Source organism: Panthera pardus, unplaced genomic scaffold (assembly GCF_024362965.1).
Source record: "Panthera pardus isolate Hobbes unplaced genomic scaffold, ASM2436296v1 HiC_scaffold_11, whole genome shotgun sequence".
Taxonomy (NCBI): domain Eukaryota; kingdom Metazoa; phylum Chordata; class Mammalia; order Carnivora; family Felidae; genus Panthera; species Panthera pardus.
Genome location: NW_026526666.1, coordinates 21,630,459 through 21,657,188, shown reverse-complemented (window position 1 = coordinate 21,657,188; position 26,730 = coordinate 21,630,459). Strand labels below are relative to the sequence as shown.

General features: G+C 37.1%; 2 protein-coding genes across 3 annotated transcripts in view; one reads left to right on the top strand and one right to left on the bottom strand.

Annotated features, from left to right (window-relative positions):
- The window catches only part of MFSD14A (major facilitator superfamily domain containing 14A), a 44,198-nt gene extending 41,311 nt beyond the window's left edge, over positions 1-2,887 (top strand). The window contains exons 11-12 of the mRNA XM_019457617.2: positions 477-640; positions 1,685-2,887. Of these exons, the coding sequence (XP_019313162.1) occupies positions 477-640; positions 1,685-1,891 (371 nt within the window). The 3' untranslated portion in view covers positions 1,892-2,887. The remainder of the gene's footprint in view (positions 1-476; positions 641-1,684) is intronic.
- A 397-nt stretch (positions 2,888-3,284) lies between these two features.
- SASS6 (SAS-6 centriolar assembly protein) overlaps positions 3,285-26,730 on the bottom strand; it is a 61,373-nt gene continuing 37,927 nt past the window's right edge. For both annotated transcript variants that reach the window (XM_019457619.2, XM_019457620.2), the window contains 3 exons: positions 7,895-7,992; positions 5,369-5,463; positions 3,285-5,269 (listed from right to left, as the gene is read on the bottom strand). In XM_019457619.2, the coding sequence (XP_019313164.2) occupies positions 5,163-5,269; positions 5,369-5,463; positions 7,895-7,992 (300 nt within the window). In that variant the 3' untranslated portion in view covers positions 3,285-5,162. The remainder of the gene's footprint in view (positions 5,270-5,368; positions 5,464-7,894; positions 7,993-26,730) is intronic.

Here is a 26,730-nt window from a genome sequence, read left to right as displayed (position 1 = left end):
CACAAGACAGTCCACTGTGGGGCTCGAACTCACAAACTGTGAGATCCTGACCTGAGCCAAAGTCAGATGCTTAATTGATTGAGCCACCTGCCAGGCACCCCAACCCAAACTCTATAAAAAGGGTCTATATTTGATGAAATGGGGTCTTAAATAGCTGCTTGGGACAGTTTTTAACAATTATACTTGTGAATTAATGCCTTATTTTTAGCCGGCGATGTTTCAAAGGGAAATAAAGTGCTTTTGCCCACTTATTTAAACTAGGCCTGTGTATGGGTTGGGTATACATTGACTTCGTATTTGCTGCTTTCGCTTTGTAGAGCTGATGGCCTCTAAGTACTTTTTAATGTCATCGTAGTAAATTGCTAGTGTCTGAGTAAAGAAAGCTTTGGTTTTAGATTGACTTACTGTTTGCATGGGTTCTAAGGTAGGAAAAAAAAAGTAAGCGGAGCATTACATAATTTGTGGAAACGATTTAGGTGTTGTTCAAGGAATGATAACAGGAATTCGAGGACTGTGCAATGGTCTGGGACCAGCTCTTTATGGATTCATTTTCTACATATTCCATGTGGAACTTAAAGAACTGCCAATGACAGGAACAGACTTGGGAACAAACACAAGCCCACAGCACCACTTTGAACAGGTAATTCCTCATTCACATGGTGAAAATATAGTTCATTTAGCTGGATTACAAGATAAATGGGTTTTGGTCACTAAAGTTTTTACGTGAGATTATTTTAGATCTACGACACTTAAAAACCAAAGCCTAAAAGGACTGTGTTCTCCTGTCTACCCCTTTTTGAAATTGGACATACCTTTTCCTTCGAGAATTGTTTAAATATTCTGGTTTGTCCTATTACACATAACAGCATAGATTAACAACCGTTCATCTGTAGTACAATTTGTCTCTCATCCGGGACTTTTGTACTGCGGGAGTTCCCTATATTAAGCCTGCCTTCTGTACGAAAAGTCAGTTAGGTGCTGATAAACGTCTTTTGTTCACTTGTTTGCTGTACTTTCCCCCCATACAACTGAAAATGTGAACGGCAAACATTATCATTTTAGCCAATACAAACAGCTCATCAGTTTCCTTGCTTGTTCAGCAGAGTTCCACACTGATCTAACCAGCTAAGACTACTTTTAAATGAAAATGAGTGTTTGTTTGTGGGCTACCCACAGGTTAAACTGGCAGTGCAAGTTTTTGCTAAGAATGAATGTAGTTTGGACTAAAACAAAGGTTTGATTCTTAATGGTAACGGCATTAGCTGTATTTTCTTCACCTTTAGTTACTAGAGAATATATTTACCTTTTAAAGAAAATAGTCATGGATTCTGTTACTGTAGTTCATAGTGTATACTAGATTTTATTACTCTTGAGATCTTGAACAGATTAAGCGAAGGCTCATCATAGAACGTGTTCCGATTTTGTGATGACAGTGTATTTTTGCATAGGCTGTTTTTAAAACAATCTTTTGGCTGTTTCTTGGGACCAGTTGTTATCCTCAGAATATTATAGTGAGCGTGTCCCTTTTCTTCTAAAAAGCAAATGCATGTTCTAACCATGGCTTTAACGGAGAAAGAGAGGTGGTCTTGGCTTATAATTCATGGTAGTCTGTTACTACTAAAAGAGCAGTTCTTAAGACAGAGATGCTTTGTGCAAAAATCCTAATTCTCTTTTCCTTCCTCAGAATTCGATCATCCCTGGCCCCCCCTTCCTCTTTGGAGCCTGTTCCGTACTGCTGGCTCTGCTTGTTGCCTTGTTTATTCCAGAACATACCAATTTAAGCTTGCGGTCCAGCAGCTGGAGAAAGCACTGTGGTGGTCACAGCCACCCCCATAGTACACAAGCGCCAGGAGAGGCCAAAGAACCTTTACTCCAGGACACGAACGTGTGATGACTGAAATCAGGAAGACTTTTCTACCACACCCAGGTCTTAGTTTTCACCTGTAGTTCTGGATGTACATTCCATTTCCATCTCAATGTACTTTAAGATTGTCTTAAGAAATGTATCTGCATGAACTCGTGGGAACTAAAGAAAGAACCAGAACCGGACAGTTTTCCAAAGATGTTACAATTTCTTTTGAAAAGAAACCTTTTGTTTATTAGCACCAATTTCTTGCCACTAAGCTTTTTTGTTTTATTATACATCCTTTAATTAAAAACTATATACGTACCTTCTTAGATACTAGCAACGTCTCTGCTACCATTTCCTTCAGGTGTTGAGCTTTAACTCTTTGCTGACTCACAGTGAGACAGAGTAGGTAGTACGGTTATGGACCTGTTAGTTTTAACATTGTAAAATCTTGGGTCAAATAATTCAAAGCCTTAATGCAGATGCACTAAAGTAAAGAAATGGTAAATGAACTGTTTGCATTTAAAAAAAGAAAAAAACTTAAGAAAATTGTACTAAATCTGAATCATGTTTTAAGCTTGTTTGTAGTAATTTTATTTTAAAAACATTCACCACTGTTTTTGAAATGAGAAAGTATCAGCCATTTAGAATTTAAATTGGGGTAGAGTCTGTAAATCTAAACACTGGCTCGAATTTGTTTCCCCAGCTACTTCTACCACTATTCTTTTAATGTTTGCATAATCATAAGAACCTCAACACTTGAATACATAATCTAAAATTATATAGTAAAGCTGGTAGCCTTGAAAATGTCAATGTGATATCTGTATGTAGATAAATATATATAGTGGCCTTTCAGGACTGTCACAGTAACACTTTATTTACAGAGCTAATGTTTGTCCTAAATTTTCAGGACCCTAGAAGAGAGCTTTATACAATTCCTGATGTGAATTTCTCTAAAGTGTATATTTTTGTGTCCAGTTATATTATTTAAAAAAGTGTTACTTTGTAAAAATTGTACATAAAGTATTGTATAGTTTACACTGTTTTCATCTTGTGTGTGGTTATTGCGCAATGCTTTTTAAACTTGGAACATTCACTATGGTTAAATAAGGTCTTAAACGAAATGTAAATATTCTGTTAATAAAATTAAATATTTTAATGATTTTTTTTTAAAAGAAAAGTCTTGATCTGTGATTCCCTAGAAGGTCTGTTTGGGCTTTATTTGTTACCATCATCGTTTTTACAGTAACAAATCAAAGCTTTACACCTTTTTCCCTTTCAATCCCTTTTTTCTCCCGTACTACAAAACACTCCTGTAGGAGGACAAAAGAAATGAAACCCTGGTCCATAAATTAAATGCAAGTACTTAAATTCTAAGCATAGTCGGTAGTTGCAGATGAGTCCGGTTGATGTTTTCATATACCTTTTACATGTCTCACTCCATAAATACTTTATTAACAAAGCTCACAGTTTACAGAAATACGTTCATTGCAACCTGGTGATTAACACATGTACAACTGTACACTGCAAAACAATTTCAAATAAAAAAGAACTACTTGTAGATCATAAATCCCATCCAGACACTGTCACGTTTTATACATATCACGTAATATTACAGGAAAGATTACCACCAAGAGGTTACTTTCCAGATGATTAGAAGTGCTCTGAAGTTAGTGTAACCAAGTATTCTTACTAATATAGTATATTTAAATGACAAAAATCCAACCCCATAATGGTTACTAAATGTTTTAGAATAAATCCCCTAGTTAAGATTGCTTGCAACTGCCAGCAACGTTTCACAGTATCATAGGACTCAATATTGTGGCTTCAGAAAAATACTAGCAAAGATTCTCTGTCTTACCGTGAACCCAATGACACTGGTATGCCATTAATGTCTTCAATGTCTCTTTCTTCATCTGTGTGGTGAGGGAGGTCCTTCAAAATAGTTTGTGTTTTTTTTTTTAATTTTTTAATGTTTATTTTTATTGTGAAAGAGACTGAGGGGGTGGCGGGGCAGAGAGAGAAGGAGACACAGAATCTGAAGCAGGCTCCAGGCTCTGAGCTGTCAGCACAGAGGCCAACGCGCAGGGTTCAAACTCAGGAGCCTTGAGATATGACCTGAGCCAAAATCAGATGCTCAACCGAGCCACCCAGGTGCCCCTCTTCAAAATGGTTTTTTAAATATCACACAAGTATTAGCAATCTTTGCAAACAAAAACTGATTTATAGGTTTCATAAGACGATGCTGCTCTGTACTGGGTGTGGTGGTCAGCAAGAAAACAAATTGGGGACCCTCTGATACTGGGTGAATTTTTTTTTACCTAATTTTTTCCAAGTAATTCTTACTTGAAACACTTGGTTACAGGGAAAACAGCTGTTAACTTCTAACAGTTATTCAATTTGCCTACTTTATTAAGCAAACGTTAAAATGAACCCATTGATATAAAAAAACAAATACAATGAATATTCATGATGCTCTTCCAGTATTTTTTATAGTACTAATTTTTAAAATATTCTAATACAGATGTAACTGCAAAACAAACTCATGAAATTCAAAAAAGAGAAAAAAATAGATGTGTCAAGACTTCCAGAAAACATTAAAATCCTATAAACTTTGCAGTTCAAATGATTAAAAGCACTTTCTGCCTAATCTGGTTATGTAAATATGCTGTCCAAATTATTTTTATAATTTATCAAAATAAGTAGACTTGTTTAATAGCTAATTTAAAGAGGTTGCAAGGAAAATATTTATTTGCTATGAAGGATTTATTTTCATTCATTCAAGGTAATTTTAGGACTTTTCCCTTTACTATAAACATCAATAATATAGGTTATCTTTGGAGATAATCATTTTCCCTCATAATTCTCAGGTGTCAAAACTTTTATTTTACCAATGAAAATAAAATGAATTATTAACATTCTTTGGTTTCATATTCTGTCTGAGCAGGTTTTCATTTACCCAGATACTCAATAGGACTAGAATGTCCCTTAAAAGGACCAACTCTTTCCTTCGAACTTCTGAGAATTTCTAAGGATTCGTTTAATAAAATTCATACTATTATTCTATAAAACACCGTGTTCACACACTAAAAAGTGTCATTTACTCAGAATCCTCACTCAGAATCCCCCATGGGCTCCTCTACCTTGCCATAAAAGACAGTGGTCCTTTAAAAAGGATCCAAACGATCTAATACGTTAAGCTCAAGTAACCTTGGAAACTTGCTTGGCTTAGGATTTGATCTATGCTGTTCATATATTTTTAAACCCTGTGAATTTCTAAAATTTCAATAAAAAGTAAAAGGTCACACTAGCATCAACTGTTCGCTAACTGCCCAGGGAAATAGGCTGACGGTGCAGAAGGGAGCACAGGGGGCTTTGAAGATGTCTGTACTGCTCCAAAAGTGCCATCTTTCTGATGGTCTGCAAATGAGGACAGAAAAACATTATTCGTATTCACTAAGTCTTTATATAATACAGTGAATCCACAATGTACAAGCCATTTCAACAATGTCTTCTCACCTGGATTACTGAAAAGATTTTGGCTGAGTCCGCGTAAAGGAATGCTATCTTCCCTTTTCTTCAGATATTTGGATTCCAGCCCTAAATTTGCACCACTTGAAAGGAAAATGGTATTTATTTTTACAAAGTCTTGTTTTCACCTTAATAGTTAATTCTGAAGGTTTGTCTAATCTATATATATATATATATATACATATACTATATGTAAAATAATTTACGTTATATTTATAGCTTTGTTCTTCAGTGTTTTTTTAAATTTATTTGTAATGTGTGTTTATTTTTGAGATAGAGACAGAACATGAGCAGGGAAGCGCAAAGAGAGAAGGAGCTGCAGAACTCTCAGCAGGATCTAGAGGCTCTGAGCTATTAGCACAGAGCCCGAAGCGGGGCTCAAACTCACGAACTGTGAGATCATGACCTGAGTCAAACGACTGAGTTTAACTGACTGAGCCACCCAGGCACCCCTCTTCAGTGCTTTCTTAAGCAAACAATTTATCCACAAGCCAAAATACCCTTCTTCCCAGTAAACTAAGTAGCACTAATAAGTCAAAGAGCTAAGATAAAGAATGTAGGCTAGCAGCGCATGGGTGGCTCAGTCGATTGAGCGTCTGACTTCAGCTCAAGTCATGATCTCGCAGTGCGTGGGTTCGAGCCCTACGTCAGGCTCTGTGCTGACAGCTAGGAGCCTGGAGCCTGCTTCAGATTCTGTGTCTCCCTCTCTCTTTGTCCCTTCCCCACTCACTCTCTCTCAAAAATAAACATTAAAAAAAAATTCTTTTTAAGAATGTAGGCTAAATGAAAGTCTAGTACTATGAAATTGTAAAACAGCAGCACTTAAGTGATGATACATGATGAAAACACATGTTCATGCTTCAAGAATACCCTTATTATTTAATAACTTCTATTTCATCTTGTATTTAATGAGTAAGATTTTTCCTTTGCCAAAAGCTCTTCAAAATTTTGTTAATACTTCAGTTGTCACTAATAAGCACTATTAAAATTAATACACAATAATGAATTCTAGTCAGATAAATACAAGTATAAACTGCGAAAAAACAGGGACGGGCATTTATGTAGTCATATATTACCCTTTTCTACTACCATAGTCCTACTTTCTAAATCCATCCAGTGCTAAGTTTCTCTAGTAGTTCCTTATAACAAGAATTTAAAGGCACTTGTAAAACAATGACATTACATTCTTAAAATGATCTTTTTCCAATTTTCAGAGAAGAATTAAGTGGGTGAACAGGTATTTCCTTCAATTTTAACTTTTAACCTTTGATATCCACTGCCACTTTTTCCTAGCTGACAGTGAATAAAGGAAAAAAAAACTAAAAGAGAAAACAGTCAAAATAGCTGACCAGTCCTAATTTTATGGACACACGATTATGTTTGATTTTGTACCACAAATATGATCATATTTTCTGCAAGTGAAACTGCTGTTGGGTGTATGAACGTTAACTGTATCAACACCAAGTTCTACCATTAACACGATTTGCAGGTGCTCCACCTCCTGAACAAGTGTGAGATTATATAAAAATTTCAGGACTTCAAAGAATTGACTTTTTTTTTTAAAAAGAGGCTCACCAACTATTATAATACTCGCGTTGGTGCCAATTTTAGAGAAGCCAATGAATAAGAGCCAGCTCGTGACAGGCCTTAAAGTGATTAAATTTTAACTAAGAAGAGTTAGTAAGAAAAAAATATTACAAACATGAAGAATACCCAGAAACAAGTTTTCATGCGTTACAAACTTCACTATGTAAAACCTGTGTAAGGTCTAAAAAAGAGGAAGGAATTTCTGAGTAGGCAAAACAGAAGTCACAAAGCTTATTTCGTTAGGTATGGGACAATCTCACAAGCCTTGTTATTCTCAGCAAAGAATTCTAGCAGTTTGAAAGAGCTGGCTTCTCAGAGCACTTTACACTAGCAGCATTAATTCAGAAAAATGGAGAGCTTTCCAGAGGCAAACACAGCCATACAGGAAAACAAAAACAAAAACCACCAAGTAAGAGGAATTAAAAAGATTTCTAATCTACTTGCCCAAAAGCATATGAAAGGGAGATCTTCAGTTATGTAGGAAAGTCTCTTAAAAAATAAAATTTTACTGTATGTTTAACTGTATCTTACAGTTTAAAAAAATTATGGAAAATCTTTTTTTAATGTTTATTTATTTTGAGAGAGACTGAGAGAGAGAGAGAGAGAGAGAGAGAGAGAGAGAGAGAGAATATCCCAAGCAGGCTCCATGCTGTCAGCATAGAGCCAAACACAGGGCCTGATCCCATGAACGGTGAGACCATGACCTGAGTGAAAATCAAGAGTCAGATGCTTAACCAACTGAGCCACCAAGGCGCCCAGGGAAATCTATTTCTTACAGAGAAAAGTGACTCTAGCTTCAATCCCACTGATCAGTAACTTAAAATGTCACAGATAAATAAGTGGGCATCAAAGCTTTCAAACACCGATAAAAATTATTTAGGATGACTTTCAAAAGTGCAAACATTAAATTTTATGACAAGTACTTACTTTTCCTTATCAGTTGAGCAAGGCATACTAATAGTTGTTCCTGTTTGAACATCTCCTAGTGACGTATTTGGTTTTGTAAACTGCAAGTTAAACTGAACCTGTGAAGAGGGAAAACACCTCATGTAACTGAGTTAGTGAGAACGGAGACAGTTCCATATGGAGATGGATGGTTAAAACTTCTTTCTCATGTATCTAGAACATAGAAGAACAGGTTCAACAAGTTATTTTATAACACAAGAACATTTTCCTGAAGAGATTTAACAACAAAAATCCTATTTCTCCTTGCCAAAAATATTCCTGTGATAGAAGCAAGATGAACAGTGCAACATGATCTCTTAACAATTATTTTGAAACAAAAACACTAATGCAGCCAATCCTTGTACAACATGGGTTTGAACTGTAGGGGCTATTTATACGGACTTTGGTCAATAAATACAGTACACCAGTAGAATGCGGTACCATCTGTCTCCTCATCCCCACCCAGTTAGCAAAGCTGGATCCTGAAGTAACACCTACTCCTTACCCACTTGACTCCCTAGTTTCTGCTTACAGGAAATGCTGACAAGCAATAAGCTGCTAGTTCCCTGGGGATTTTAGCTCACCACCTCAGAGAACATCCACCATGGTGGACGGCAGCCCTGCCTGCTGTCTGCTCTTCACTGCAGGCTCCCTCCTTGTTGTTCTGGGGTTTCCCCAGACCCTCCAGTGGTGTGGTATCTTTCGTTCTGTGATCCTTGCCCAACTACAACCAGTAACTGGCCCTGCCACTTCAGCAAGAATCTCTCTCCAGAGCCGGTTCCTTTACTGCCTCTCAGCTCAGGCCTCAGTGAACTAACCATGCACACAGGGAGTGGAATGAGGAGTGCCAAAAGCAGGGGAGAGTCCAGCCTACCCGTATGCTTCCTCTACATTCCCTTTGTTTGTAATCATTTGGCAACTTCTTATGTTTCAATCACAATATAAAATACATTCATGGGGAAGACAGGGGGAAAATATATATATATTTTTTTCACACACACATACATATATATATATATATGTATATATATATATAAAATACAGTAGTTAAATTTCAGGGAAGTTAAAAGTTATACATGATTTTTTGACAATGCAGGGGTCAATGCCTTCTAACCCCGGCACTTAAATAAGTATCAGGGCACCTGGGTGGCTCAGTTGGTTGAGCATCCAACGCTTTTTTTTTTTAATGTTTATTTTTGAGAGAGAGAGAGAGCAAGCAGGGGAGGGGCAGAGAGAGAGAGGGAGACACAGAATCCGAAGCAGGCTCCAGGTTCTGAGCTGTCAGCACAGAGCCCGACATGGGGCTCAAACTCACGAACTGAGAGATCATGACCTGAGCCGAAATCGAACGCTTAACCAACTGAGCCACCCAGGCACCTGGAGTATCCAACTCTTGATTTCAGCTCACGTCACAAACTCACAGTTTGCGAGTTTGAGCTTACCGCCCCCTGTCAGGCTCTGTGCTGACAGTGCAGAGACTGCTTGGGATTCTTTCTCTGCCCCTCTCCTGCTTATGCTCTCTCTCAAGATAAATAAATATACTCAAAAAAAATTTTTTTTAATTTTTAACTTTTATTTATTTTTTGAGAGAGACAGAGCGTGAGCCGGGGAGGGGCAGAGAGAGAGAGAGGGAGTCACAGAATCCGAAGCAGACTCCAGGCTCTGAGCTGTCAGCACAGAGCCAGACATGGGGCTTGAACTCATGAACCACGAGATCATGACCTGAGCTGAAGTCGGATGCTTAACCGACTGAGCCACCTAGTCACCCCAAAAATTTTTAAATAAGCAAGTGTCATAGTTCTAAAAGTTTTCTCCCTATTTATAACAATGATGCATATACAGCATGTATTCTGAGAATTCTTCCCTTTTCAAGAATTTTCAAAGTCTGTTATATTTATGGTTTCTAAATGAAAGGCTAGGAATTAGAATTTTAAAACAAAAGTAACCCAAGAATCTATACAAACTAAATCAAACTAAAATAGATGACTGAGCATGTTTCACACCAGGAATTTATAAATGGGTTCTATATCAGAAAAATGTATACACATAATCAAACTAATAGATGGAAAAAAAAATTATGACCACTTGCATACAAAAGGAAAAGGCAGGAGAAAACATTAAATATCTACTTTTGGTAAAAAGTCAATAAAATAGGAATAGATAGATACTAATTTCATAGGTTAAAACTACAAATTAAAAAGGTATGTACTACCGTACTATCAAGCTTCAATATTCCAAAGATATTAGTTCTCCCTACATTAATCCATGCATTTCACATGATAACCTTAAACACAAAAAGGAGTTTTTAAAGTGAAACAAGCTGACTCTAATATTCCTTATAGAAAAATAAATATGGAGTGCCTGGGTGGCTCAGTCGGTTAAGCAGCCAACTTCGGCTCAGGTCATGATCTCTCAGTCCATGAGTTTGAGCCCCACATCAGGTTCTGTGCTGACAGCTCAGAGCCTGGAACCTACTTTAGATACTATGTCTCCCTCTCTCTCTGCCCCTCCCCCACTTGCAGTCTGTCTGTTTCTCGCTCACAAAAATAAACATTGAAAAATAAAAAAAAAAAGAAATATGGGTGAGGAATATTAAAGTATCAGATAGCAATTCATAAGATAATTTTCAGCACCAATCACAAATTAGAAAACTGTACAAAATAAAAAGAATGGTCTCAAATACTGAACACACAATGCACAGGTTGTATGTAACCTTTGAGAGAAATGTAATTCCCCATCAATGACCCAGCTTTCCAACTGGAGGCACACCCTAAATTCAGGTACAGAGGGAAAACATAGATCAACATCAGAATTTAGGGAGTTTGGAGTAAGTGAAAGTTAAAGGGCAGAATTCTAATGAGAAAGAAGGTATAAAGGAAAATCTCTGGAAATCTGCACATGGATCCCTTAGAATTTTTGCTTAGTACTGGCCACATGCATAGGGAAAAATGCCCCAAGACTGAAAAAAGAAATGGGAGGGGTGCCTGGGTGGCTCAGTCGGTTGAGCATCCGACTTCAGCTCAGATCATGATCTCACACTTCGTGGGTTCGAGCCCACATTGGGCTCTATGCTGGCAGCTCAGAGCCTGGAGCCTGCTTCGGGTTCTGTGTCTCCTTCTCTCTCTGCCCCTGCCCTGCTCGCTCGCACTCTCTCTCTCTCAAAAATAAATCAACATTAAAAAAGTTAAAAAAAAAAAAAAAAAAAAAGAAATGGGAATTTTCACATGAACAATTTCTAAGGTTCATAATCATGGAGACACATAGTAATCATTTAGGGCATTCAGTGAAGAGCCACAAAGGATCACAGCTTTGTAGAAGGGCTGAACTATCTCTTGAGTAAAAGCTACTTTAGATGTACCCAAGTAAAGCTAAAGAAAAAAAATGAAAGAAACCTAGAATGCTCCAAAGGGATCAAGGGAACCCACAACTAACTTAAATACCAGCCACTCTTTATTTTATTAAAAAAAATTTTTTTTAAATATTTATTTTTGAGAGAGAGAGACAGGATATGAGCAGGGGAGGGGCAGAGAGACAGGAGACACAGAATCTGAAGCAGGCTTCAGGCTCTGAGCTGTCAGTGCAGAGCCCAATGCAGGGTTCAAACTCATGAACCATGAGATCATGACCTGAGATGAATTTGGAAGTTTAACCAACCGAGCCACCCAGGCGATCCTACCAGCCACTCTTTAAAGGAAGATAACAAAACACATACAGTCAACAATGTAACCACTGACAGTGCTCCACATTCTATCAAAAATTACTAGAGATGACATTAAGAAAATGTAACACCAAGGAAAGAGTCAATAGAAACAGATCCAGAAATGACAGAAATGATAACAGGACAAGGACAGAGATGTTAGAACAAAGATAACGATCAAAAAGAATTTAATGGAAATTGAAAGTATGAGAAAAATGAAAAATATAAAAAAGAATGAAATGGAACTTGCAGCAATGGCAAATTCAATACCTCAAACACAAATTTCTAACTGGACAGAAATAACAGCATATTAAACACTGCAGAAAAAAAAAAAGATAGGTGACTTTAAAACATAGCATTTGACTGTAAAATAAAGCATAAAATAATGAACAGTCTCAACAGAAAAATATGGGATCAACCATGTATAAATGGAATATTGAAAGAAAATAATAGGAAAAAAAGTGAAGAAATAATGACCAGAATTTTCCAAGTTGTCAACCATAAACCCCTGATACACAGATCCTCCATAAAAAGCCCTAAGTGGATAATGATATACATGTACCACACCAAAATATATCATAAATAAGTTGCTGAAAAAAATGAAAAAAAAAAAAAAAGGAAATGTGAAAAGCACCCAGAGAAAAAGTCACTTTCTAAAGAGAAAAAGTGCTAAAAAAATGACTACTAATGACTTGCCAGAAACTATTCAACCCAGGCAACACAGAATAACCTCTTCAAAATGCTGAAAGGAAACAGAAACTTGTTGATTTTGATGGCAACATAGGAAGAGGACAATGTAGAAAGACCCTGAACTCACCTCCTCCAGAGACACACCAAATCTACCTCTTTATAGAGCAATTCCTCCTGAAGATGCTGAAGGCTGAATGAACAACTTGTGCATAACAAATATAGACAGAGAATGGCAAAAGGTGGAGACAGGGTAAGAAAGGGAAACACCCAATGTCAACACTGTGAACTACACTGGGGAAGGATAGTACTGAGTAACTGTGAGCTGATTCACCTGCCCTACGCATAGAAAAAAGCCTCAGATTAAAAGAAGAGCTAGAATATAAAAGATCCAGTCCTAGAATTCTGCCAAAAGCAAGAGAGCTGCTGTACCCTCTCCGAGCCACAAGGGCTGGTGAGGACTGTTTACATTCCCCCTCCACCTTGATAGCGCAGACAGGGGACAGGGTACCTCAGCCAGCCCTGGGCTCCTAGCCCACACCACTTCCAGACACCTTGGGAAACAAGAAAAAAGCTGCAATTTAAAAGAGCAACTAGGGGCGCCTGAGTGGCGCAGTCGGTTAAGCGTCCGACTTCAGCCAGGTCACGATCTCGCGGTCCGTGAGTTCGAGCCCCGCGTCGGGCTCTGGGCTGATGGCTTGGAGCCTGGAGCCTGTTTCCGATTCTGTGTCTCCCTCTCTCTCTGCCCCTCCCCTGTTCATGCTCTGTCTCTCTCTGTCCCAAAAATAAATTAAAAACGTTGAAAAAAAAATTTAAAAAAAAAAAAATAAAAAAAAAAAATAAAAGAGCAACTAGAATAAAAGATCCAGCCCTAGAATTCTGCCACATGGTGGAGGGAACTGTTGGAACTCTGGGTTGGAGGGGCTGGCAAGTGGCACAGTTTATTTTGCTCAGCCCTGACAGTGTGGATGAGAACAGGGTCTGGACACCCTAGCTGGAAGACTGCTTCAGCGACCCCAGCATGGTGCACACCAGAACACCCCTAATCAGCGCTCACTGTACTCCCGCCATTTGCCACAGTAACAGGAGGGGCAAAGCACCCCAGAACACTCCAGGCCCTCACCACTTTGGCTGCAGACATCTTGGCAGGGCACCCCTAGTAAAGAATACCTCAGGACCTCCAAACCCACTGCCACATCATCTCCAGATGACTTATCGGGGTGCCTTCTGTGTAGAGTGACATGGGAAGCCCTGGCCAGTGTCCACTTCAGTTTCAGTTGTCCTGGGAGGATACCCTCTGCATGGAGAGCTCCGGGACCACCATGGCCCCTGCCTGCTTCAGTTCAGGACCTCCCACCATGGCAGCTGCAGGACAAAGTACCTCATGATGCCCAGCCCACACAACCCTTACCTCCAGCCAGCCAGCCAAGGTCACCAGGCATACACAATCTACACAGGAGATGACCATACACAAGATGATTCCTTTAAGTTTAGGAGAAATAGCTGTTGCACCAAATTCAGAGAAGTAAACACAGAAAGTCAAGCAAAAGGAGAGAGAAATATGCTCCAAATGAAAAGACCAAGACAAAAGCTCAGAAAAGAACTAAATGAAACAGAAATAACTAATCTATCTGATAAAGATTTTGAAGTAATGGTCAGAAAGATGCTCACTGGACTGTAGAGAAGAATGGAGGAACTCAGAATTCAGCAAAGAGAAAATACACAAAAACTAATCAGAACTGTATTAACAACTGAATGTAAAATATAGTAGAAGAATCAACAGCAGATTAGCAAATGCAAAGGAACAAATCAGCAACGTGACAGGGTAATGGAAAGCAGCCAAGATGAACAGCAAAAAACAAAAAGTTTCTTTTAGGTAAACTCTACCCCCAACATGGGGCCTGAACTCATGACCCTAAGATCAAGAGTTGCATGCTCCACCAATTGAGTCAGCCAGGTGTCCAAGATAAAAGACTTTTTAAAAAATGAGGGGGCAACTGGGTGGCTCAGTCGGTTGAGTGTCCAACTTCAGCTCAGGACATGGTCTTGCAGTTCATGAGTTCAAGCCCCGCGTCAGGCTCTGTGCTAACAAACAGCTCAGAGCCTGGAGCCTGCTTCAGATTCTGTATCTCTCTCTCTCCCCCTCCCCTGCTCATGCTCTGCCTCTGTCTCTCAAAAATAAATAAATGTTAAAAAAAATAAAATAAAAAATGAGGATAGATTAAGGGATTCCTGGACAACATCAAGAGAGCAAACAGTCGCATCAAAAAGATCCCAGAAGAAGAGGAAGAGAAAAGCGCAGAAATCTTATTTGAGAAATAATACCTGAAAATACATAACCTGGGGAAGGAAACAGGTCCAGGAAGCACAGAGAGCTCCAAGCAAGATGAACCCAAGAAGGTCCATACCGTGACACATAATTAAAATAACAAAGAGTAAAGATACAGAACTTTTTAAATAGAAGAGAAGCAACTGGTTGCTACAAAGGAATCCCATAAAGTTATCAGTTAATTTCTCATCAGAAACGTAGCAAGCCAGAAGGGAGTAGCATGATATATTCAAAGTGCTGACAGGGAGGGGAAAAAAAAAAAAAAGTACACCCAAGAATATTCTACCCAGCAAGGTAAGAGTGTTTCCCAAACGAAAGTTAAAGGAGTTCATCATCACTAAACCAGCCTTAAAAGAAATGTTAAACAGACTCCTCTAAGTGGAAAAGAAAGGGCCATAATTAAAAGAAAATTAGGAAAAGAAAAACTTTCATGAATAAAAGCAAACAATAAAGATAATTAAGCAATCACTTACAAAGTTAGTATGAAGGTTAGAAAAGTACCAAATTCAATTATTTCTAAAAAAAATTAGTTAAGGGGAGTCACAAAATAAAAAGATGGAAACTATGAAGGGGCTCCTGGGTGGCTCAGTCAGTTAAGTGTCTGACTTCGGCTCAGGTCATGATCTCACGGTTCAGTTCTGTGAGTTCGAGCCCTGCGTTGGGCTCTGTGCTGACAGGTTAGAGCCTGGAGCCTGCTTCAATTCTGTGTCTCCCTCTCTCTGCTCTTCTCCCACTTGCACTCTGTCTCTCCCTCTCTCAAAAATAAACGTTAAAAAATTTTTTTATATGGACACTATAAAAACTTATACAAAAAATGTGAAGGGGAGGGAGTAAAAATAAAGTTCATTTACAATGTCTTTAAGATTGACTATCAAGATAATATAGACTGTTATATACTCAGAGTGTTATATATGAACTTCATGGTAAGTATAAACCAAAAACCTATAGTAGGTACACATAAGAGAAAGAATCCAAGCATAACACTAAAGAAAGTCATCAATCACAAGGGAAGACAGCAACCGAAGAAAGGAACACAAAAGAACTACAAAAACAACCAGAAAACAATAAAATGGCAATAAGTACATACTTATCAAGAATTACTTTAAAAACGTAAAGGATCTAAATGGCCCCATCAAGATACAGGGTGATGGAATGTTCCCATAACAAAACAAGCCCCACCTATATGCTGCCTACAAGAGACTCACTTCAGACCTAAAGACACATAAAGACTGAAAGTGAAGTGAAGAAAAAGATATTCCAGGCAAATGGAAACAAAAAAAAGCCTAGGTAGCAATACTTACATCACACAACACAGACATTAAAGTGTAACAAGAGACAAAGAAGGTCGTTACATGATAATAAAGGGATCAATCCTTAAAGGGAACAGAACTGTAAATATCTACCCACTCAACATTGGAGCACTTAAATACATAAAGCAAATATTAACAGACATAAAGGGAGAAATTAACAATAATACAATTAATAGTAGGGGACTTTAACGCCCCACTTACATCAATGGATACTGTATCCAGGCAAAAAATCAATTAGGAAACAGGATCTTTATATGACATATTAAAAATTTTTTTATTTTATTTTTTATCTTTATTTGTGAGAGAGAGAAAGACCTCGAGGAAGGGATATGGGCGAGGAGAGGAAATAGTGGAGGAGAGAGGGAGAATCCCAAGTAGGCTCCAGGTTAAGCACAGAGCCTGACATGGGGCTTGATCCCATAACCCTAGGATTATGATCTGAGCCAAAAATCAACAGTCGGATGCCCAACCAACTGAGCCACCCAGGCACCCTGACATATTAGACCAGATAAACTTTACAAATATATACAGAACATTCTACCCCAAACCAATAGAATACACATTTTTTTTCAAAACACGTGGAACATTCTCCAGGACATATCATCTCTTAGGCTACAAAACAAGTCTCAATAAATGTTAAGATTTGGGGCGCCTGGGTGGCTCAGTCGGTTAAGCGTCCGACTTCAGCTCAGGTCACGATCTCGCGGTCCGTGAGTTCGAGCCCTGCGTCGGGCTCTGGGCTGATGGCTCAGAGCCTGGAGCCTGCTTCCGATTCTGTGTCTCCCTCTCTCTCTGCCCCTCCCCCGTTCATGCTCTGTCTCTCTCTGTCTCAAAAATAAATAAAACGTTAAAAAAAATTTTTTTAGAAGATTGAACTCCTATCAACTATCGTTTCTGACAATCATCATGAAAGAAATTACAAGAAAAAAATTGGAAGAAATACAAACACATGCAGGCTAAACAACACACTACTAAATACCCACTGGGTAAATGAAGAAATCAAAGAGGAAATAGAAAAATACACTAAGTAAAATAAAATGAAAACACACCAGTCCAAAATCTACAGGATGCAGCTAAAGCAATTCTAAAGAGGAAAATTTATAGTGATAAAGGCTTACCTCAAAAGACAAGAAAAAAATCTCAATCTATCTAACTTTTACATGTAAAGGAACTAGAAAAAGAACAAAGCCAAAGCCAGTACAAGTAAAAAAATAAAAGATCAGACCACAAATAAATAAATGAAACAGAGACTAAAAAAACACTGGAACAGATCAATGAAATCAGCTGGTTCTTTGAAAAGATCAACAAAATTGACAAACTTTTAACTAGACTCATCAAGAACAAAAGAGGAACCAAATAAATAAAATCAGAAGTGAAAGAAGTAGCAACTGACACCATAGAAATACAATCGATTGTAAGAAACTAAAATGAAAAATTATACACCAACAAATTCAACCTAGAAGACAAGGACAGATCCCTAATATACACAATCTTCCAAAACTGAATTAGGAAGAAACAGAAAATTTGAACAAATTTCCAGTAAAAAAAAAATAACAGCAACCAAAAAATATCCAACAAATTAAAATCCAAAACCAGATGGATTCAGAGGTGAATTCTACCTGACATTTAAAGAAGAATTAATACCTATTTTCTCTTCAGTCTATTCCGAAAAAAAGGAACAGGAAAGAAAGCCTCAAAACATACATTCTATAAGACCAGCATTACCCTCATATCAAAACCAGACAAAGACACTACAAAAAAGGAAAACTATAAGCCATATCCCTGAAGAACATGGATATAAAAGTCCTCAACAAAATATTAGCAAACCACATACATTATTAAAAGGATCATTGACCATGATCGAGTGGGATTTATTCCTGGGATGCAAGGGATGGTTCAATATCTGCAAAACAATCAACATGTGAAACACCACTTTAACAAAAATAAGAATAAAAATATCATCTCAATCACTAAATAAAAATCATCTGACAAAGTCAATATCCATTCATGATAAAAATTTTCAACAAAGTGGGTTTAGAGAAAACACCTCAACATAATAAAGGCCATATATGATAAACTCACAGCCAACATCATACTGAATAGTGAAAAATTGAAACCTTTTCCCCTAAGATCAAAAACAGCACAAGGATATCCACTCTAGGTACTTTTATTTGACATACTACTGAAGTCCTAGCCACAGTAGACAAGAAAAAATAAAAGGCATCCAAATTGGTAAGTAATAAGTTAAATAGTCACAATTTGCAGATGACATGATACCAAACATAGAAAACCCTAAAGGCTCTACAAAAAAACTATTGGAATAAGTGAATTCGACAAAATTGCAGAATATAAAATATATAGAAATCAGTTATTCCTATACACTAATAATAAAGTAGCAGAAAAGGAAATTAAGAAAATAATTCCATGCACCCCTATATTGATTAGAGCATTATTTACAATAGCCAAGTTACGGAAGTAGCCTATGTGTCCACTGATTGATGAATGGATAAAAAAGATGGGGTATATATATATATACAATGGAATATTACTCAGCCATAAAGAATGAAATTTTGCCATTTGCAATAAAATGGTGGAGCCAGAGAGTTTAAGCAAAGTAAGTTAGAGAAAGAAAAATAACCATATGATTTCATTCACATGTAGAATTTAAGGGGGGAAATAAGAGAGAGACAAATTAAGAGACTCTTATTTATAGAGAATTGATGGTTACAGAGGGAGGGGGGGTGAGGGGATAGGCTAAATAGCTGATGGGAATTAAGAAGTGCACTTGTGATGGGTGGCTAAGTTGGCTAAGCATCCAACTTTGGCTCAGGTCATGATCTCGTGGTTCATGAGTTCCAGTCCTGCGTCGGGCTCTGTGTTGACAGCTCAGAGCCTGGAGCTTGCTTTGGATTCCGTGTCTCCTCTCTCTCTGCCCCTTCCTTACTCGTGCTCTCTCTCTCAAAAATAAATAAACATTAAAAAAAAAAATGGACAAAAGATTAAATAGATATTTTACCAAAATAAATACACTGATAACAAATAAGCACATGAAAAAATGCTCTCAGCTTCATTAGCTATTAGGGAAAATGCATGTTAGAAGTCACAATAAGAGATTTCTATATACCTATTAGAATGGCTAAAAGTAAACAATTCACCATACCAGCTGTTGTCAAGAATATAATATATCTTGAATTCTCAGACTGCTGATGGATGGTTCAACCACTTTTGGAAAAGTTTGGTAGTTTCTTAAAAATAAAATATATATCTCCAGCCATTCCATTTCTAGGTATTCACCTTAGAGAAATACAAAGACTTATACACAATCACAAGCAGCTTTATTTGTAATAGCCCAAAACTGAAAGTGACTGAAATGTCTATCAAATGGTGGAAGAGATAAACAAATGTTGGCATATGCATTCAATGATAAACTATTGACCAATTAAAAGAACTAGTGACACACACTACAACCTGGATAAACCTCAAACATGGTGAAAGCGGACAGACAACAAAAGCTTCATATTGTATGATTCTATTCATATGAAATGTAGTGAAGCAAATGTATAGACAGAAAGCAGATCAGTACTTGCCTAGGGCTGGGGGCAAGAGTGTGGATTAACTACAAATAAGCACTAGGGAACCTTCTGGGGACATGTAAATGCTCTAATATTGGATTGTCATGATGGTTTCACAACTCTATAAATTAATTAAAATTACTGTACTGTAAACTTAACCATGGGAGAATTTTATGGTATATAAATTATACTTTAGTAAAGTTTTAAATTTTTCTTTAAAAAGTACCATAAAGAATAAAAAGACAAGGCAAAAATGGAAAACAGTACGTTAACATATAAAACCCACAGCAGACTAGTGACCAAAATATATATAAAAAATGCTTATGATGTCATTTTTTAAGGGCTACACATCTCAAGCAAACAAATGGATAAAGAAATAGACATTTTATAGAAGAGGAAACCAACTATAAATACAAAGCTGATGTTTCTCAATAATGAGGGAAATACTAATTTTCATCATAATCACCAGACAGACAAAATTATCTTTGACCCAGTTACTTTTAAGAATTTATCTCACATTGGGGCGCCTGGGTGGCTCAGTCGGTTGAGCAGCCGACTTCGGCTCAGGTCATGATCTCACGGTCCGTGAGTTCAAGCCCTGTGTCGGGCTCTGTGCTGACAGCTCGGAGCCTGGAGCCTGTTTCGGATTCTGTGTCTCCCTCTCTCTGACCCTCCCCCGTTCATGCTCTGTCTCTCTCTGTCTCAAAAATAAATAAACGTTAAAAAAATTTTTTTTAAAAAAAGAATTTATCTCACATAAAGAAGATGTGGTGTATATATATATATACACAATGGAATACAGCTCAAAAAAAAAACAAAAAACTTGCCATTCGCAACATGGATAGAACGAGACAGTATAATGCTAAGTTCAGTAAGTCAGAGAAAAACAACATATGATTCTACTCATATGTGGAAGTTAAGTAACAAATGACTAAAGGAAAGAGACAAACCAAAAAAAAGACTCTTAACTATAGAAAACAAACTGATGGTTACCAGAGGGTAAGGGGATGAGTGGATAGGTGAAATCAGTGAAGGAAATTAAGAGTACACTTTATCTTGATGAGCACTGAGTAATAAAATTACAGAATTACTATATTATATACCTGAAACTAACTTAACTATATATGTTAACTATACTAGAATTAAAATAAATTTTTAAAAAGAAAGAAAAAATGAAAATAAGTAAATAAGATTTTATCTTACAAATCTACTGGTAAAAGGCCATAAAGATACATATTCAAATATAATTGCTGAAGCACGGTATGAATATCTAGATTGAAAACAACCTGATCATCCATTAACAGAGCACTAGTTAAATTAAGTATAGTACCTGCATATACTGGAATACTAAGAAGTCATTAAATAACAAAAATTAACATTCTAATACATAGAAATGGACCTATTCCATACTACTACTACTGAATGAAAAAAAGTAAGGCACAGAACAGTGGGCATGTACTATTTATGATTATATATACACTCATGTATACAAACACACATATTTATACATGTACACACATATATCCTGTGTATGTTTTAAATATTTTTGGAACATAGCATAAAAAACTCCGAACAATGATTTTCTCTGAGGAGAAAACTGGGGACCACGGGAGGGACATTTAGATAGTATATCCTCCTATACATTCGGAAGCTTCCCATGCTCATATATTATTTTTTAAAATAGTTAACACAAAATAAGCGAAAATTAATTTAGAACCACATGGTGAATGAAGTATTGAGTCTAACTGAGAAGTGTTATCTCTAGATAAAATCTGTCTCTGAATACACATTGTGGGCTAAACATTATGAAGATAAACCAATCATCTGATCTTAGATAGCTACTTTCTCATGGCAGAAAATCCTCACATTACAGCCTCAAAGATGAAAACTGATGTTTGACCCTAAAGGTTTATCCCACACAAGAATCAGAATCAGACACTCTGAAAGTGTTTAAGTGATTTCATCACAAGCATTTCCTTTCACATCAAAAACATCTTCTTGATAACAGTTCTGTTTAAAAGATACTCTAGTTAGCAATCATAATGGAGTTTTCACCACAAAACATAAGTACCATACGGGCAAGGACTTTGTCTTGCTCAGTGCTGTGTCTCTTGCAACTAGAACAATGTATGGCCATAGTAAAAATTCATTAAATAAATATTTATTGAATGAATGAATCCTTGCCTACTGTCTTCAAAAACAAAAATTATTTTGTCTATCTTACTTAAGAAATTATCAAATTTGTTTTAAATGGAAGCTATTTATTCATTCGTTCTACTCATATGTGGAATGAGAAGGCACATGCAAACAGGGAAGAGGGACAGAGGAAGAGAAAGAAAGAATCTTAAGCAGGCACCATGCTCAGTACAGAGCCTGACACAGAGTCAATCCCATGACCTTGGGATCATGACCTGAGCCAAAATCAAGAGTCAGGACACTCAACTGAACAAGACACCATGACATTATCAAATGTTCTATTTGTCAGCATGCCACAATCTTTTAAAACACTCCTCTCTATTTCCTTCAGCATGATTTTGTTTCTTGCCTAATTTATGTTAATTTAACTCATTTTATTTTACATCCTCACAGTTAAGCATCTACTTGAATGTACTAAATCCCAACAGTAACATTTAAAGACACCAGATATATCACAATTTCAATGTCATGAAATAAAATGGTTTCTTTTTACTTCAACTAAAAAAATCATGTTTTAATCACAATATCTGCTAGCACCAGACTAACCAGATCTGTGGTCTCAAAGTAGGTGGTGATAATACCATGCATTGAGGTAGGAGAAGAAAATCTTATAAATTTGATTTATATATACTTTCAATTTCACTCTTTAATTTCTGAGTATTCTATTAGTAGTATTTAATAGATAAAATAATAAGTCACTTATCATGTCCCAGGCACTATTCTAAACAAATATATTAACTTACCTAACCCTCACAATAACCCAGTAAAGGAGATAAAATTACTGCTTTACTTTACAAGTAGAGACACTGAAGCATTAAGAGTTAGATGCCTGTTTTTTGTGTTTCGGTGGCTGAACCAATTCACATTGACAAAGACAGGATTTAAATTCTAACATCAGATTCCACCTTCTTAACCAGTAAACTATACTGTATACAATATGCATAGTAGTATAAGTATACAATTCACAAATAAATATTCATGTGTTAAAGATTCAAGCTCAAAGTGTTTTAAAATCGTTTTCTTTTGTTGTTTAACTGTTGAGGATACAAGATCAAAAGAATACAAAAATCAATGATATAGGAAACTCTAGAAGTCTTGCTTCTAAGAACACCCTTGTTATAATGACTTCTCCAATTCCAGAAGAACAGTAAGAAAGGTAATCTTGTGAGCCATAATTACTCCTACAAACTAGGCAACTATCTGGAAAAAGTCTGTAGTATTTCTTGTCCTCATTTGGGACATTATATATTTTCTTGGAAAGCTGTTTAAAATAAAGAAGCAATATGGAAAACAATGTGGGGTTTCCTCAAAAAGTTACAAATAGAGCTGCGCCTGGGTGGCTCAGCTGGTTAAGTGTCCGACTCTTGATTTTGGCTCAGGTCCTGATCTCACAGCATGGATTTGAGCCCTGTATTGGGCCCTGTGTTAACAGCATGGAGGGTGCTTGGGATGCTATCTCTCCCTACCCCCCCCACCCCACCCCTTCCTCACTCATGCACGCACATACTCTGTTTCTCTCTCAAAATAAAAAACTTTTTTTTTTTTAGGTTAAAAATAGAACCACCTTATGATCCTGCAATCAAACTACTGGATATTTATCCAAAGAACACAAAAACACTAATTCAAAGGGATACATGCACCCCTATGTTTATAGCAGTCCAAGTGTCCACCAACTGATAAATGAATAAAGATGTAGTACATATACAAAATGGAATATTATTCAGTCATAAAAATGTGAAATCTTGCCTTTTGCAACGACATGGATGGAACTAGAGATTGTGATGCTAAATGAAATACATCACAGAGAAAGACAAATACCATATGATTTCACTCATGGAATTTAGGAACAAAACAAACAAGCAAAGGAAAAAATGAGAGTCAAAGCAAGAAACAAGACTTTTAATTACAGAGAACAATCTGATGGCTACCAGAGGAGAGGGGGAAGGGGAGATGGGTTAAATAGGTGGTGGGGATCAAGGAGTGCACTTGTGATGAGCACGCGGTGATGTATGGAACTGCTAAATTACTGTAGTGTACACCTGAAACTAATAACATTGTTAACTAACTGGAATTAAAAAAAAAAAAGTTAGAAAAAAATGAAAAAGCAATTCAATCATAATTCTCAAGACAAAATTTGATCCCAAGATGCAACCACACTTGAATATGCAGATATTCATGAAGAAACAGTAATATTCAAGAAACCATTAAAAAGAAAGAAAAGAAAAGAAAAGAAAAGAAAAGAAAAGAAAAGAAAAGAAAAGAGAAAAGAAAAGAAAGGAAAAACAGGTGTTGGCAAGGATGTGGAGAAAAAGGAACCCTCATATACTGCTGTTGGGAACGCAAACTGGTGCAGCCACTGTGGAAAACAGTATGGAGGTTCCTCAAAAAATTAAAAAGAAAATTGCCATATGATCCAGTAAATATCAGGTATTTACCCAATGAATATGAAAATACTAATTCAAAAAGATATATATACCCCTATGTTTATGGCAGCATTATACACAATAGCCAAATTATGGAAGTAACCCAAGTGTCCATCAAGAGATGAAAGGGTCAAGATGATGCAACATACGCGCACGTGCGCACTGGAATACTATTCAGCCATAAAAAATAATGAATCTTGCCATTTGCAATAAATAACATGGATGGAGCTAAAAGATATAATAGTATGTGAAATATGTCAAAGAAAGACAAATACCCATGATTTCACTCATGTGGAATTTAAAAAACAAAACAAGCAAAGGAAAAAAAAGAGATAAACCAGAAAACAAAATGATGGTTACCAGAGGGGGGGTCAGGAGGGATGGATGAAATTAATGAAGAGGATTAAGTATACATTTATTTATTTTTGCCCTTGAAGCTTTCCAGTATTCACTAGTCTTTTTTTGTTTTCATGTTTTATTTTTTTTATTTTTTATTTTTTTAAATTTACATCCAAATTAGTTAGCATATAGTGCAACAATGATTTCAGGAGTAGATTCCTTAATGCCCCTTACCCATTTAGCCCATCCTCCCTCCCACACCCCCTCCAGTAACCCTCAGTTTGTTCCCCATATTCATGACTCTCTTCTGTTTTGTCCCCCTCCCTGTTTTTATATTAGTTTCCCTTCCCTTATGTTCATCTGTTTTGTCTCTTAAAGTCCTCATATGAGTGAAGTCGTATGATTTTTGTCTTTCTCTGACTAATTTCACTTAGCATAATACCCTCCAGTTCCATCCATGTAGTTGCAAATGGCAAGATTTCATTCTTTTTGATTGCCAAGTGATATTCTGTGGTATACACACAAACACACCACATCTTCTTTATCCATTCATCCGTCAATGGACATTTGGGCTCTTTCCATACTTTGGCTATTGTTGATAGTGCTGCTATAAACATTGGGGTGCATGTGTCCCTTCAAAACAGCACACCTGTATCCCTTGGATAAATACCTAGTAGTGCAATTGCTGGGTCGTAGGGTAGTTCTATTTTTAGTTTTTTGAGGAACCTCCATACTGTTTTCCAGAGTGGGTGCACCAGCTTGCATTCCCAAAGTGTACATCTTGATGAGCACTGAGTAATACATAGAATTGTTGATTCACTACATTATACACCTGAAACTAATATAACACTCTATATTTATTATACTGGAATCAAAATTTAAAAATAAAATATGGACAAATAAAGTTAATGAACAGTACAAGAGTTACTTAACATTGTAAAAAAACAATAGTAATCCTCTGAACACATCTAATGCTCTTTAACAAGCAATGCAAGAAAAGCCACCTAAGTGCATCTAAATACTCCTCACATAATGATATTCTAAGCATAAAACTCAGGTTTAGTTTTCATTTCATTGAGAATTCTCAATAGCTCCAGATGACAGTTAATAAGGCTTTGGCAAAAAAGCATATGCCTAAGCAACACAGGCAGCTTATTTTTAGAGCAGCCCAAAACTAATTTAACAAAGCGTTTATTTGTATGTTTATTTATTTTTATTTTTTTTTATTTTTTTTTTCAACGTTTTTTATTTATTTTTGGGACAGAGAGAGAGACAGAGCATGAACGGGGGAGGGGCAGAGAGAGAGGGAGACACAGAATCGGAAACAGGCTCCAGGCTCCGAGCCATCAGCCCAGAGCCTGACGTGGGGCTCGAACTCACGGACCGCGAGATCGCGACCTGGCTGAAGTCGGACGCTTAACCAGCTGCGCCACCCAGGCGCCCAAGTTTATTTATTTTTAGAGAGCACACAGGCAAGCAGGGGGCAGAGAGGGAGGGAGAGAATCCCAAGCAGGCTCCACACTGTCAGTGCAGAGACTGACACAGGGCTTGATTTCACGAACAGTGAGATCACAACCTGAGCCAAGATTGAGACACTTCATCGACTAAGCCACGCAGGTTTCTTTTGAGAAAGGGTTTATAATAGCAATTTCAAAGTCCTCAGTTATTTTATAAAATATTCTTTTCAAAAATGTTTGTCTTGGGGCGCCTGGGTGGCTCAGTCAGTTGAGTGTCTGACTTTGGCTCGGGTCATGATCTCGCGGTCTGTGAGTTCGAGACCTGTGTCTGGCTTTGTGCTGACAGCTCAGAACCTGGAGCCTGCTTCAGATTCTGTGTCTCCCTCTCTCTCTGCCCCTCCCCTGCTCATGCTCTGTGTCTCTCTCTGTCAAAAATAAATAAACATTAAAAAAAAAATTTTTTTTTTAAAGTTTGTCTTCAAGATTTTTTTAAAATTTTTTTTTAATGTTTATTTATTTTTGAGACAGAGAGAGACAGAGCATGAACAGGGAGGGCCAAAGAGTGGGAGACACAGACTCTGAAACAGGCTCCAGGCTCTGAGCTGTTAGCACAGAGCCCGACGCGGGGCTCGAACTCACAGACCGCGAGATCATGACCTGAGCCGAAGTCGGATGCTTAACCGACTGAGCCACCCAGGCGCCCCAAGATTTAGGAAAAAAAAATTTTTTTGACCTAAAGTTAGTAATGAAACGGAATCAGTGGTTGGTCTGGTGGATGAAATTATTGTGAAGATAAAATTATACTACA